This window comes from Somniosus microcephalus, chromosome 5, assembly GCF_052327205.1.
Source record: "Somniosus microcephalus isolate GS21.2 chromosome 5, FLI_Smic_1.0, whole genome shotgun sequence".
Classification (NCBI taxonomy): Eukaryota; Metazoa; Chordata; class Chondrichthyes; order Squaliformes; family Somniosidae; genus Somniosus; species Somniosus microcephalus.
Genome location: NC_140991.1, coordinates 297,631,538 through 297,645,954, shown reverse-complemented (window position 1 = coordinate 297,645,954; position 14,417 = coordinate 297,631,538). Strand labels below are relative to the sequence as shown.

At 43.3% G+C, this 14,417-nt stretch overlaps 1 protein-coding gene across 2 annotated transcripts in view; it reads left to right on the top strand.

Annotated features, from left to right (window-relative positions):
• Window positions 1–14,417, top strand: part of topbp1 (DNA topoisomerase II binding protein 1) — a 121,321-nt gene that overhangs the window by 31,427 nt on the left and 75,477 nt on the right. For both annotated transcript variants that reach the window (XM_085989196.1, XM_085989197.1), the window contains exons 6-10: window positions 3,777–3,970; window positions 6,587–6,769; window positions 8,139–8,308; window positions 8,611–8,774; window positions 12,325–12,569. In XM_085989196.1, coding sequence (XP_085845322.1) covers window positions 3,777–3,970; window positions 6,587–6,769; window positions 8,139–8,308; window positions 8,611–8,774; window positions 12,325–12,569 — 956 coding nt within the window. The remainder of the gene's footprint in view (window positions 1–3,776; window positions 3,971–6,586; window positions 6,770–8,138; window positions 8,309–8,610; window positions 8,775–12,324; window positions 12,570–14,417) is intronic.

Genomic DNA, 14,417 nt, shown 5'->3' with positions numbered 1-14,417 from the left:
ATCGACCTAGGCATTGGCTAATGGACACGACAACGGCACACCCAGCCCCATCGACCCTGCACAGTCCGCTTCACTAACATCTGGGGACTTGTGCTAAAATTGGGAGAGCTGTCCCACAGACTACTCGAGCAACAGCCTGACATAGTCATACTCACAGAATCATACCTTTCAGCCAATGTCCCAGACTCCTCCATCACCATCCCTGGGTATGTCCTGTCCCACCAGCAGGATAGACCCACCAGGGGTGGCGGCACAGTAGTATACAGTCGGGAGGGAGTGACCCAGGGAGTACTCAACATTGACTCCAGACCCCATGAAGTCTCATGGCTTCAGGTCAAGCATGGGCAAGGAAACCTCCTGCTGATTACTACCTACCGCCCTCCCTCAGCTGATGAATCAGTACTCCTCCATGTTGAACACCACTTGGAAGAAGCACTGAGGGTAGCAAGGGCACAGAATGTACTCTGGGTGGGAGAGTTCAATGTCCATCACCAAGAGTGGCTCGGTAGCACCACTACTGACCGAGCTGGCCAAGTTCTGAAGACATAGCTGCTAGACTGGGCCTGCGGCTGGTGGTGAGAGAACCAACACGAGGGAAAAACCTACTTGACCACGTCCTCACCAATCTACCTGTCGCAGATGCATCTGTCCATGACAGCATTGGTAGCAGCGACCAACGCAGTCATTGTGGAGACGAAGTCCCATCTTCACACTGAGGACACCCTCCATCGTGTTGTGTGGCACTACCACCGTGCTAAATGGGATAGATTCAGAACAGATCTAGCAGCTCAAAACTGGGCATCCATATGATGTGGGCCATCAGCAGCAGCAGAATTGTATTCCACCACAATCTGTAACCTCCTGGACCGGCATATCCCTCACTCCACCATTACCATCAAGCCATGCGACCAACCCTGATTCAATAAGGAGTGTAGAAGAGCATACTAGGAGCAGCACCAGGCATACCTAAAAATGCGGTGCCAATCTGGGGAAGCTGCACCAAAGGACTAGATGCATACTAAACAGTGGAAGAAGCATGCTGTAGATAGGGCTAAGCGATCCCACAATCAACGGATCAGATCAAAGCTCTGCAGTCCTGCCACATCCAGTCGTGAATGGTGGTGGACCCTTAAACAACTAATGGGAGGAGAAGGCTCCATGAATATCCCCATCCTCAATGATGGTGGAGCCCAGCACGAGTGCAAAAGACAAGGCTGAAGCGTTTACAACCATCTTCAGCCAGAAGTGCCGAGTGGATGATCCATATCGGCCTCCTCCTGAGGTCCTCACCATCCCAGAAGCCAGTCTTCAACCAATTCGATTCATTCCACATGACATCAAGAAACTGCTGAGCGCACTGGATACAACAAAGGCTATGGGCCCAGACAATATCCTGGCTGTTGTACTGAAGACTTGTGCTCCAGAACTAGCTGCGCCTCTAGCCAAGCTGTTCCAGTACAGCTACAACACTGGCATCTATCCGACAATGTCAAAAGCTGCCCAGGTATGTCCTGTCCACAAAGCAGGACAAATCCAATCCGCCCCATCAGTCTACTGACAATCATCAGCAAAGTGATAGAAGGTGTTGTCGATAGTGCTGTCAAGCGGCACTTACTCACCAATAACCTGTTCATGATGCTCAGTTTGGATTCCGCCAAGACCACTCGGCTCCAGACCTCATTTACAGCCTTGGTCCAAACATGGAGAAAAGAGCTGAATTCCAGAGGTGAGTTGAGAGTGACTGCCCTTGACATCAAGGCAGCATTTGACAGAGTGTGGCATCAAGGAGCCCTAGTAAAACTGAAGTCAATGGGAATCGGGGGGAAAACTCTCCACTGGCTGGAGTTATACTTAGCGCAGAGCAAAATGGTTGTGGTTGTTGGAGGTCAAACATCACAGCCCCAGGACATCGTTGCAGGAGTTCCTCAGGGCAGTGTCCTAGACCTGACCATCTTTCAGTTGCTTCATCAATGACCTTCCCTCCATCATAAGGTCAGAAGTGGCTATAACAACAGAAAATGCTGGAAAAACTCAGCAGGTCAGGCAACATCCGTGGAGAGAAATTTGAGTTGACGTTTCGGGTCGAACCCTTCTTCTCCTCCACCATCGGCATACCATGGCTGCAGTGTGTACCATCTACAAGATGCACTGCAGCAACTCCTCACCAAGGCTTCTTCGGCAGCATCTCCCAAACCTACGACCTCTTCCACCTAGAAGGACAAGGGCAGCAGGCGCATGGGAACACCACCACCTGCAAGTTCCCCTCCAAGTCACACACCATCCTGACTTGGAAAATATCGCCATTCCTTCATCGTCGCTCCTTCGCTAACAGCACTGTGGGAGTACCTTCACCACACGGACTGCAGCGGTTCAAGAAGGCGGCTCACCACCACCTTTTCAAGGGCAATTAGGGATGGGCAATAAATGCTGGCCTTGCCAGCGACGCCCACATCCCATGAACGAATTTTTAAAAAGTTATAATATAGGCAAACGTAGAAGCCAATTTGAGCCCAGCAACATCCCACAAACAGCAAGGAGCTAAGTGTCCAGATAATCTGTTTTTGGTGGTGTTGGTTGAACGGATAAATGTTGCCTGGGAACTGGAATTAACCCATCTGCTCATCTTCAAATAGTGGCTACCGCTTGGGATGCGGAAGGCTGCAGCGCTTCCATTGAGGACACTTCAGATGGCTGTGGTAGGTGACCTCGAGCAGCTGTGGATCTTGAGGGCCCGGCTGCAGAATCTCAGCGTGGGCTGCAACTGGCTGTGTGGCACTAACGAGGGCACTGGTGGAGTGGGTGGCAGGGGAAGCAGACAATGCTGTCCTCCTGAGAGAGGACAGCAGATGCCTCTGCCATGAAGCCAAATCTACTATCTTGAGACCGCACTTCACCACTTCTACAGTGACACTCTGGAAGTCCCTGTCAACATTGGCCCCCAGAGCCAAGATGGAAGCTAACTTTAAAAAAAAAAAGTAGAAAGAAACTCTCCAGGAACACTGTACCAAAGTCAAAATGTCTACAAAAGCAAAATACAGGAAACTCTTTGGTATCCGGCGCCGACGGGACTGGGATGGTGCCGGTCGATTAAAAATTCCGGATGACGGAGAGGGTTATCTACCGAGGCTATTTTTAACAAACAAAAATAAAAAAAATCAAGAAATGTGCAGTATACAGTAATTGGACTTCCGACAGCGCCAAGAAGCCGAGTAGTGGCAGTTTGGAGAACTACCCCCACTGACTAACTCGGCCACCGCGGGAGACTCGGACTCGGCAACATTGCCGGTTATTGAGGTGTTTTCGGAGCATGAATTTTGCCGGTATATAGAGAATTCCGGATATTTAGGTGCCGTTTAAACAAGAGTTTCCTGTACTGCGGATGCTGGAAATCTGAAATAAAAACACAAAATACTGGAAATACTCAGCAGGTCAGGCAGCATCTGTGGAGTGAGAAACAGAGTTAACGTTTCAGGTCGATGACCTTTCGTCAGAACTGGAAAAAGTTAGAGATGTAACAGGTTTTAAGCAATTACAGAGGCTGGGAGGAAAGAACAAAAGGGAAGGCCTGTGATAGGGTGGAAGGCAGGAGAGATTAAACGAACTCTGTTTGTTCGCTGTTATTATCCACTGCAAATTCCGGGCCATTGTGTAAATGCATTTTTGTTCTTTCTAAAACACATTTCATTTATTGGTGTCTTGAGAAACCCAATATGGAATAACTGTCATACTATGTTTATTTATATAGATGCCACTCACTCTTGCTTTCTTTCAAATAGCATGATTAACCTTACAGATGTGACTATGGAGGAACACTTCTGTCCTCCGTTCCTTGGCTGCACAATCTGTGTGACTGGTCTGAGTAGCCTGGATAGGCAGGAAGTGCAGCGACTTACCTTGGAGAATGGGGGTCAGTACACAGGGCAGCTGAAGATGAACGATTGCACACATCTTATTGTGCAAGAAGCTAAAGGTAAATGTGACGTGGTTCAATTTTCAGACCTTGCAAATACAGTAAAGTGAAACCTCCGTTATCTACACTGCAGTTATCCTCCAAAATATTTATAGCACCTCATAGCTTTTGTTTGTATTTCATCTCTCTTTCTTGGTGAGTAAAACTGCATCATATTTCTTTTCTACTTGGCATCCAGTTGTTAAATCATTCAGGGTTTTTGCCTCTGATACTCTACCTGGAAGTCTATTCCAAAGAGTTGTTCACTCTGGCAGTACTAAATTTTGCCTTTTGTTGTTTTGAATCTGTGTCCAAATCGGTGTCCCCTTGTCCTTTTGTGGTTTAGATTGAAGCAGTGTTCTGGGTTTACCTTTTCTTTACCATTTACTATCTTGTATTATCGTGTATTAGTGCATCACCTCTCAGCTGCCTCCTTTTGCAGGCTGAAAATCCCAAGTGTCTCCAGTATTTCCTCATAACAGTCCCTCTGACACTAGAGAGCGGGCTCGTGCATCTTCTTTGAACTGCTTCTAGGACTTGCATGTCTCCCTTGTGTCTCCGTAATCATAACTAGACACCATGATCATGGTGTAGCCTGACTGGAGTACTGTAAGGTTTGAGCTTGACTTCCTCTGACTAGTTTTTGGCTTTAGTTCAGCATTTTCTTTGCTTTGTTGATTGCTGAGCTACGGGGTTTGGACATGTTGAGCGTCAAGTCTACTAAATTCCCTAGATTTCTTTGAATTTCATCCATTGTTATTTCAACAATTCCTATGCAACAGCTTGGACATTTAACAGCACAAACAAGTGAAATTCATAAAATTCAGCCAACAAAGTGAGAGATCAATAGAACTACTGTGGGTTGGATATAAATCTCATTGCCCATTGATGCTTTTCATTTGTGGAAATACTGATTCGGTATGTAATTGTACAAAACTTACTCTCTACTCCAGTTTGCAGGATTAAGGCTATTTATTCTCGGGCAAGTATATCCCCTTCTTCAGGGTCCTTTATGCTTCTGAAGCTTGTTTCCTAAGTGAGCAAAGAAATGAAACACACTGCCACGTGCTCACTGCTGTTCTCTGCCTGCATGGCTTTTAGGTGAAATTGAAATTGCTGCTTCCACCCGTTGCTAGTTTTTAGACAAAATTTCTTTTGAATTTATAGGGTCCTCCCAGTGAATTCCTCATAATTCCTTTTACAACTTTATCTATATTTTGACACATCTTTCTGCAGAATTACTTTCACTTCAGCACGGTGGCATAGTGGTTAGCACTGTTGCCTCACAGCGCCAGGGACCCGGGTTCGAATCCGGCCTCGGGTGACTGTCTGTGTGGAGTTTGCACATTCTCCCCGTGTTTGTGTGGGTTTTCTCCGGGTGCTCCGGTTTCCTCCCACAGTCCAAAGATGTGCGGGTTAGGTTGATTGGCTATGATAAATTGACCCTTAGTGTTAGGGGGATTAAATACATGGGGTTACGGGGATAGGGTGGGATATGTGTTGGTGTAGGGGTTACGGGGATCGGGTGGGATATGTGTCGGTGCAGGCTCGATGGGCCGAAATGGCCTCTATCTGCACTGTGGTGATTCTGTGATTCTGTGAGGGGGGTGGGGGCGGGCAGATCTCCTTGGTAGTATTTTGTCAGACATTCTAAATCACCTCCACATAATGGCTCTGAATTTGCGATCGGAGGCGTACCGCCAGAGTACGCCTCCGACCCCCAAAACATCTATGAACTTACCTCCGGGCTCTAAAGCTATGGAGAGTTTGGGCCCTGGGCCTCCATGCGACGCCTGCGTAAAGGCCCACGGATCCCAAGGAGGCAGGCGGTTCGGAAGCGTACCTGGGATCACGTGGGCCAGATCCTCCAGTGGGAAAGGAGGATTCCATTGCAGTCATTTCCGAATGGAATACCCTGCTGACATGCAATGGAATCCCCAAATTAAACAATTTAGACAACTCTAATAAATATATATGTTCTGATTTTCAAAGTTAATTAAAAGTCCCTTCATTACACCAAATACAATAAAAAATTAATTTTTTGAAAAATAATTTTAAACATTTTAATCCGGGTCAATATTTGCATAAACTCATTTTAAGTGTTTATGCATCATTTTTAATTAATGTTTTATAATAACCCTTACGCTGGTGAAAGCAGGCCCTAAGCCTGCTTTTACTAGCCACAAGAGTTTCGTGGGCAATTGCTGGGCAGCATTTGGGCAAATAGCCCCAACTCTGTGCCAGTGAAAGTGATTTTCCCGTCACTTCGTATGATCTGTCAAGGCGTACCTTGCCATGTTGTAAGTTCCAGTTTTTCAGCAACACATGCATAAACCCAGACCTTGCGGGGCCTTTCTGAAGGATTACGACGGCGTACGCCAAAGACACCGTAAATTCTGTCCCAATAACACCATGTAGAATTCTCCCTATACTGTAGTTCCATAGTTTAACTCTTGGGTTAACTGTCCCCACTTTAGGTTAATCGGTATAGCTCTTGAGCAACTAGTTAACTGAGCTGTCTGTTCAGTTGATATATGTTCACTTAACCAGCTAACCTTACATGGTAGGTAATGGAATCATCATTTTTATTCTACCTAATATGAACTATTTATTGATTGCTTTGTTTTTGATATCCAGGCCAGAAGTATGAATGTGCACAAAAGTGGAATGTATATTGTGTGTCTATCCAATGGTTCTTTGACTCCATCAAGCATGGTGCTTGCCAAGATGAAGGCATTTACAAAGTTGAATCTGAAACAAAATCTAAAGAGATGGCTCCAAGCACTTCAACTCCTACAAACATTGGGAATGCACTGAACTGTAAGTAGGACATTGATGATTCTGTTGCCTTTTCTTAAATTTTACAATGGCATTTTAGAATTTAGTATATGTGCATTAAATTTAATATTCTCATTTTCAAATCTTGCACATTCTTGCTGCAGTGTATCTCTGTAATCTGCTCCAGCCTTCTTATCCATCCTGCAAACTTTGGTCCTCTGATTCTGGTCTGTTGCGCATCCTTTTTCTGCTTCCCCGACCGCATCCTGATAGCAGAGCCTTCACTTAACTCAGCCTTTGCCTCTAGAAGTCCTTCCCTAAACCCTTCCACCTCTCCAATTCTTCCTTCATCTTTAAAAACCTTTTCAAAACCAATCTTTTCAACCAACCTATCAGTCACATCTCTAACTCTCCCTCTATGATGTGGCATCCCCTCCCTTATCCCACTGTAAGGCACCTTGAGACATTTTCTTACACAAAAAGCCCCATATAACTGCAAGTTGTGAGAACTTTTTTTTCTAATTTTTGTCTGAGCAATGCCACAGGAATCAACTATATTTCATGGTATAACACTTCTGTTATAAAACCGCTTAGCTTGTGACTTACCTTCAGCAACACCACTAGTACTTAAACTGATTTGATAATTATTTTATGTTGGGTATTTGGTGGTTGAATTGCATTATTAGCTTTGGACTTGCAGCTCTTTTAAAGGAAAGGTTATTTTACCTATTGTGTTATGAAGAGGGATAGTTGTAGACTTAATGCTGTCTCTCGGTTTTCGCTTAGTACTGTGCTTTATACTTTAAAACTGCTGATTGGAGGCAGCTTTGAGATTGTGATGTTGTGCTGCAGTGACATAATAAGCTCCCTTATAAATAACATTTTGGATATTATACAGTTCCTTAGAGTGCAGTTTGCCTTTGAAGAGTGTACTACAGGAAACTTCGCGATATCCGGCACTGACGGGACCGGCGTGATGCCGATCTATGAAAACTTCCGGACAGACCAGCGCTAATGTTGAAGGATACGGAGGTTTTCATCTCCGTATCTGACAACAAACACTGTTGCTTAGCAACAGCTTCTAAACAGTCGGCCCGTACCTTGGAAGCATCTCTGTAGCTTAGCAACAGCTTCAGAGAGGCTTGCCAGAGACTGACTGTTTAAAAAAAAATGCTAGAAGAAAAAAAAAGAAAAAAAACCTAACAAAACGGCTGCTGATTTCTGCCGTTAGATCGAGGTTTCCGGACATACAACCTCCAGATAAACCAAAGTTTCCTGTATTGAGAAACATGGATTAAGATATTTTTAAAATTTAGCATATTATGTAGATGACAATGAGCCAATACTGGACATGTGCCAAGAAATGTATAAGATGTAATTTGCCCTTTTCTCTTCCTCTGCCTATTCTTAGCTCGATCTCTATCAGATGTGAGCCATATTTCCAATATTAGCATGAGTTGCATCAATGAATCTGCGTTCAACTCTGCCATGACTGCTAAGCTTGACGTCGCTGATGGCTACCTCGATGCACTAGATCTCAGTCTTGTTGAGGTTTCTGAGGATTTGTTGGATGGATGTAAAGTAAGACCATGTTTTAAGTTGTCTCTCGAGAATTGTTGCACTCGTGAAATTTTGTACCACTGTGGATAATTGCATAGATATGAACTACGAGAATAAACTTGTAATATTCCATGTTTGACTGCACAAACACATTTAAAAAGAAAATAACAGTATTTTTATTTTTCTCAACTATTTTGTCGATTAACCTTTTTTAATTACAAAAAATGTCTGTGAATTCCTAATCTGGTGAATAAATATTGTAAATGAGTTGCTGTTTTTTTTTAAGAAAGTGTGATATGTAGATGTATATGTATCTTTGTCAGATCTATTTGTCTGGATTTGGTGGCAAGAAGTTGGATAAATTAAGACGGATGATTAACTTTGGAGGTGGTGTTCGGTTTAATCAAATTTGTGAAGATGTTACTCATGTCATCGTGGGAGAAGAGGATAAGGAGCTAAAACAATGTTTAAACAAAATATCACACAGGTATAGTCACTGCATGTTCTATACTAAATGACAACAGGGAATGAAATTCATATAATTAAAACTCTTGCATATAACATGTCACATAAGAGTGGCGCATCAAACATGTCCGTAGGAAAACAAAATTCTGTTGCACATTTCTTGTTATTTTAGACAAGCGACTTATGCATACTGATTTGCTAAAATATGATCAGGAAATATTTCTTGTAGCATTGTTCAAAGGCTGGGTCTGGTAAATACAGGTAGAGGGTGGAGGCTATCAGCTAATGGTTAAGGTGGGTGCTGAGTTGAGATTTTCGATGTATGGGTAGTCGGTTGATTTACCACGGAAAATTGAATAAGAAAGAACTTGCACTTAGGAATGCCTTCCACGTCATCAGGACATCCCACAGAGCTTCACGGCCAATGATTTACTTTTTTTTTGAAGTGTAGTCAAACTGTTGCTATGCAGGAACACAGGAACAGGAATAGAGCCATTCAGTCCCTCGAGCATGTTCTGCCATTCAGTCAGATCATCTGTACCTTAGCTCCATTTACGTGCCTTTGATCCATTTCCCTTGATAGCCTTACTTAACACCTATCTAACAAAAATCTATCAATCTCCGTGTTGAATATTTACATTGACCCAGCATCCACAGCCTTTTGGGAGGGAGAGTCCCCGATTTCCACTACTGTTTGTGTGGGAAAAAAAGTGCTTCCTAATTTCACTCTTAAATGGCCTAGCTCTCATTTTATAATTGTGTCCCCTTGTGGATTCCCCCTCCAGTGGAAATAGTTTCTCTACATCTATCCTATCAAATCCCTTTATCATTTTATGACCTCGGTTTTTTAAAATCACCCCTCAACCTTCTGTACTCAAGAAAATACAAGCAACCTGTCCTCAAAATGTAACCCTTTACACTCTGGTATCATTCTGGTGAATCTGTGCTGTACCCCCTCCAATGATATATCTTCCTTGATGGTGGTGCCCAAAACTACGTGCAGTATTCCAGATGGGGCCTGACCAAGGCTCTGTACAACAGAAGCATTTGTATTTCAGCCCCCTTAACACAAAGGCCAACATTTCGCTAGCTTTTTGATTACTTTTTGTATCTGTGTACTAGTTTTTAGTGACTCGTGTACATGGATACCCAACTCCCTTTGCTCCTTCACAGCTTCTAGTCTCTCGCCATTTAGAATATATTCCAATTTTTATTTCTTGAATTCAAAGTGGATGACCTCACACTTCCCCCACATTGAACTCCATCTACCACAGTTTTTGCCCACTCACTTTATCTGTCTTTGTCCCTTTGTAACTTCCTGCTCCCATCTACACAACTTACTGTGCCTCCTAACTTGGCTGCAAACTTACAATATATATATATAATATATATATATAAGCTGAGGCCCCAGTACAGATCCCTGGGGAACAATACTTGTCACATCTCACCAATCAAAGTGCATTTCTGTTATCCCTACTCTGTCTCCTAATTCCCAACCAATTAAAACATTAAGACTGGATTGAGGGAAAGAAGCACTGGCAAGCCCTTTGATAGGGTGCAAAGATAAGTGTGGGCTCCTTTAGTTAAGTCTAAGGTTTGTAGAGGCTGGATTGTGTCTATATTAACATCCTGGAAATGGGATAACAGGTTTAGTTTTGTTCCTAAAAGTATATAATTTCCTCACCTCATGATTCACAATATTCAGAGCCACATTATCATTAGAGGTTTTTATTTTGCTCTGAGCCTGGATATCATGGGGCAGTGTCAGAGAATGCTCTTTGCTGCACTGTGATTTAGTAGAATTTTTTTTGTGTAATGTGATCGGAGAGAGGTTTTACATAATCTGGTGACTAACAAAGTAGAAAATTACCAATTAGAAAGCAGAAATACACAATTGGTTCAGTGTCTTCTTCAATGAAGGTGAAATTGACAGATTCAATGGTGGACACAAAGAACTTTATTCTAAAGATACTTGTGGGTTGTGATCTAGAATGTACTTTGGTTCTAAGAATAATGCTGGAAAATTTGAATTAAAGGATTTTTTCGGCTTTTCTATGAATGTTGTAGTTGGGGGAATGTATCTATTTATTTGGCTATCTAGAAGACCCCCTGTTGCTCACAGTGAATCGGATGCTCTCTTTCTTTTACCTCTCTGTCGAGGCTTGTTGCGGGGAGTGGGTTGCATTCATGTGTAGGTGTTCCTTCTGTCTGTTTCTGTGATATGTATCTCTCTTCCCTCCCCCTTTTGCTGTTTTTTTTTGCCCGTGTGCTGTTCTGCCTCACTCCCTTTGTCTCTGCTTATGGTTATGTCTCTCTCTCCTTTTTCCACTTTTGCTTCCTACTGTCCTGTTATGCTCATGTCTTTTTCTGTTTATTTCTGTCTCTTTTTCTTCCCATTTTCCCCCTAATTTTAAATCTGGGTGCGTGGTCACTTTAACAGGCTGCGCACCCCATTCAAAGTTTCGCACATGCGTGAAATTTCACATTGGAAAAGCTGGTCCAGGGCTGTGCGGGACCCGCAGACAGCTGCGCGGCCAAGCAGCTTAGCGGGAATGTTGCTCCCCACCTCTTTCCTCCCTCTCTGTTTTCTGTCTCTTCTGTACTTTTCAGTAGGAGTGGCAGGTCATGGAATGAGGAGGCCAGGACCATAGGTTGGCCTTTGGGTGGTACATCATGGGAGGGATCCTGCTAGGGCCATAGGCCTGCTTGTGGGTCACAAGAGGTATCTGCCAGTGGATGCTGATTAGCTTTTGGGTAGGTGAGTGGCACGATACAACATCGCACCATCTGCCTTTTAAGATACAAATTGGGAGCAAATTGTAGCATTGATGGCGAGGTTGATTCCCGAGGAGGGGTAGTCACTGAGCAAGGCAGGTGCCGCTGCCTGGATGCCCCTTTGGATTTGGCCAGCGGTGTGTGCTGCGCGGACATGGCAGAGGATGCCCAGGTTGGAATAGAAGGAGATCACGAACCTGGCTAGGGGAAATAGTATATCAGTGAAGACATGATGCTTTGGATGGGGAAGGGGGTTTATTCACAGACTGGGGAGAGGAGGTGAAGATGCAAGATGTAGGGGAACAGAGCAGCACAGAGAGGTACAGGAGCTTGGATCTGGATAAGACACTCTAGTAGCATTAAACCAAGAAATAAAATCACATAGCTCAGGCAGGGTTCTTGTTCCACATTCTGATTCAGTAACTCTTACTGAGATGTTTCCCATGGTTGAATACCTGCTGCCACTTGTCATCTAGGCTTGCATAAATTAGGTTAGCCACGAGCAGGCTGCTAGCGTTTGTGGAACCATAACTCATAGTAGGGCAGATGCTCATAGACTACCTGTTAGCCTAGTAGATTCCCCTGCACTAGAAACTTAGGATATTCTGGGCGATGTAGTTATGCTTCTCCCCTTTGTTTCTTCCCTCCTCCCCTTTTCCTCTCTTGCGCTCTCTCTCTGAATTTCTCTCACACGCTCTCTCTATACGAAAGTAATAATCGTGAAGAGTTGTTTTAATTTGAATGTTCATTGCAGCTTTTCAAAGGAATAATATTTACTGGATTACTATTTGTAATAGGCCATATGTGGTTACAGCAAAATGGTTAGTAGACTGCTTTTCCAAGAACTGCCTTCTTCCTGCGGAGCGGTATTTCCATCCAAATTGTCAGCCTGATCCGGTACCAGAACATTCCAGCAGCAGCCAAGCTCATTCGGCTCTAAATGGCAGTAAGACGTTCAGAGCCACCACAGTCAGTCCCAGCAGACAGCAGCAAGCAGATGATGATCTCCTTTTACAGTACCTGGAGAGCGACAAAACTGTAGGTTAGAGATTAATCTTTTATCTTTTCAATTGACAAATTTCAAAAGATGTTATGATGACTTCGTGATTAACAGTTTCTTTTCCTCAGGGGCCTGGATATTATGGGGAGTTTGCACACCGCCTGTCCATCTCTGCTTGAGTTTGATTTCCGATGCGACTTAAAAGATGTGAAAGCTTTTTGTCTCTGGTTGTAAGCAAGCCTATCAACTCTCCTGAATTTGTGTACATGGATACCCAAATCACATCGCCCTTCCACAGTGCCAAGTCTCTTGCCATTTAGAAAATATTCCAGTTTGTCCATCTTGGATCCAAAGTGGATGACCTCCCACTTCCCCACATTGAACTCCCATCTGCCAGGTTTTCCTATTCACTTAATCTGTCTACGTCCCTATGTAACTTCCTGCTCACATCCACACAACTTACTGTGTCTCCTAACTTGGCGTCATCCGCAAATTTAGATATACAGCTCTCTCTTCCTTCATCCAAGTCATTGATACATATGTTGAAAAGCTGAGGTCCCAGTACAGATCCCTGGGGAATATCACTTGTCCGATTCCACCAATCGAGTACATACCCTTTATCCATACTCTGTCTCCTATTTCCCAACCAATTACCAACCCATGTAACAAGTTTACCTCCAATTCTTTTATTTTTGCTAATAACCTCTTGTGCGGAACCTCATCAAATGCCTTCTGGAAGTCCATATAGACCACATCCATAGATCTGCCCTATCCACCACGTTGGGGACCTGCTTAGAAAAATTGAACTAAATTAGTCAGACATGACTTGTCCTATACAAATCCAAGGCAATGCTCTTCGATCAGCTCATACTTGTCCGAGTGCTTAGCCACTCTCCCTGAACTACCATAGGGTAGAAACCATCAGGTCCTGGTGCTTTGTCTATCTTAACTCCCATTTACTCCATTACCATTTTTGTTCCTTGTATTAAGTCTAATAAGTTCCTCCACTTGACTTATTTTGAAGATTCTTTGTACTGCTGGTATTTTGTCCTCTTCTCTACTGTAAAAACAGATATAAAGTATTAATTTAACAAGTCTGCCGTTTCCTTATTGTCCATTATAGTCTTCACCTGCATCTGTCTTTAATAGGCCCACACGCCCCTTTACTACTCTTTCTTTTAATATGTTTATAAAAACTTTTACTGTTGTCTTCGATATTTCTTGCAAGGTTTTTTTCATATTTTCTTTTTGCACCTCTTACTACAGTACATTCTTTGTAACCTTTTGTAGCTTCTCAAAGCTCTGCTAGTCTGCTGGATTTCCACTTTTTTTTTTTGCATTTGTGTTCGCCTTTTCTTTTAGATTAACGCTGTCTCTTACCTCGTTTGTTGACCGTGGCTATTTAATTGCACAAGTGAAACTTTTGCCTTTTTAGGGGTATGTACTGGTTTGGTATCGTACCAAATACTTTGAACACTTCCCACTGTTTGTCTGTAGGTTTACCCATTAACAGTTCAGCCAGTTTAATGTGGTCAATTTAGTTCTCATCCCTTCAACATTTGCCTTACTTAAATCTAAAACCTTGGTTTGTGACTTTCCCTTCTCAAATTAATGTCAAATTCAATCATATTATGGTCACTATTCGCAAGATGTTTCTTTACTGTTAAATTGTTTAGTAATTTTGCTTTGTTACTCGTCACTGTATCAGTCAGGTCTCTGTAATGGCTACTGCATCATAGCCTTTAAACTGAATTTGTGCTTCTAACTCATCTGTTTTATTTCTTGTGCTACATGCATTCTCTTATTGGGTAACTGTCCCCACCCTGCCCATCTGGTGTTTTTTGTGCACTTATTGACTTATCACACTTTTCTTTTGCTGATTCTCTACAT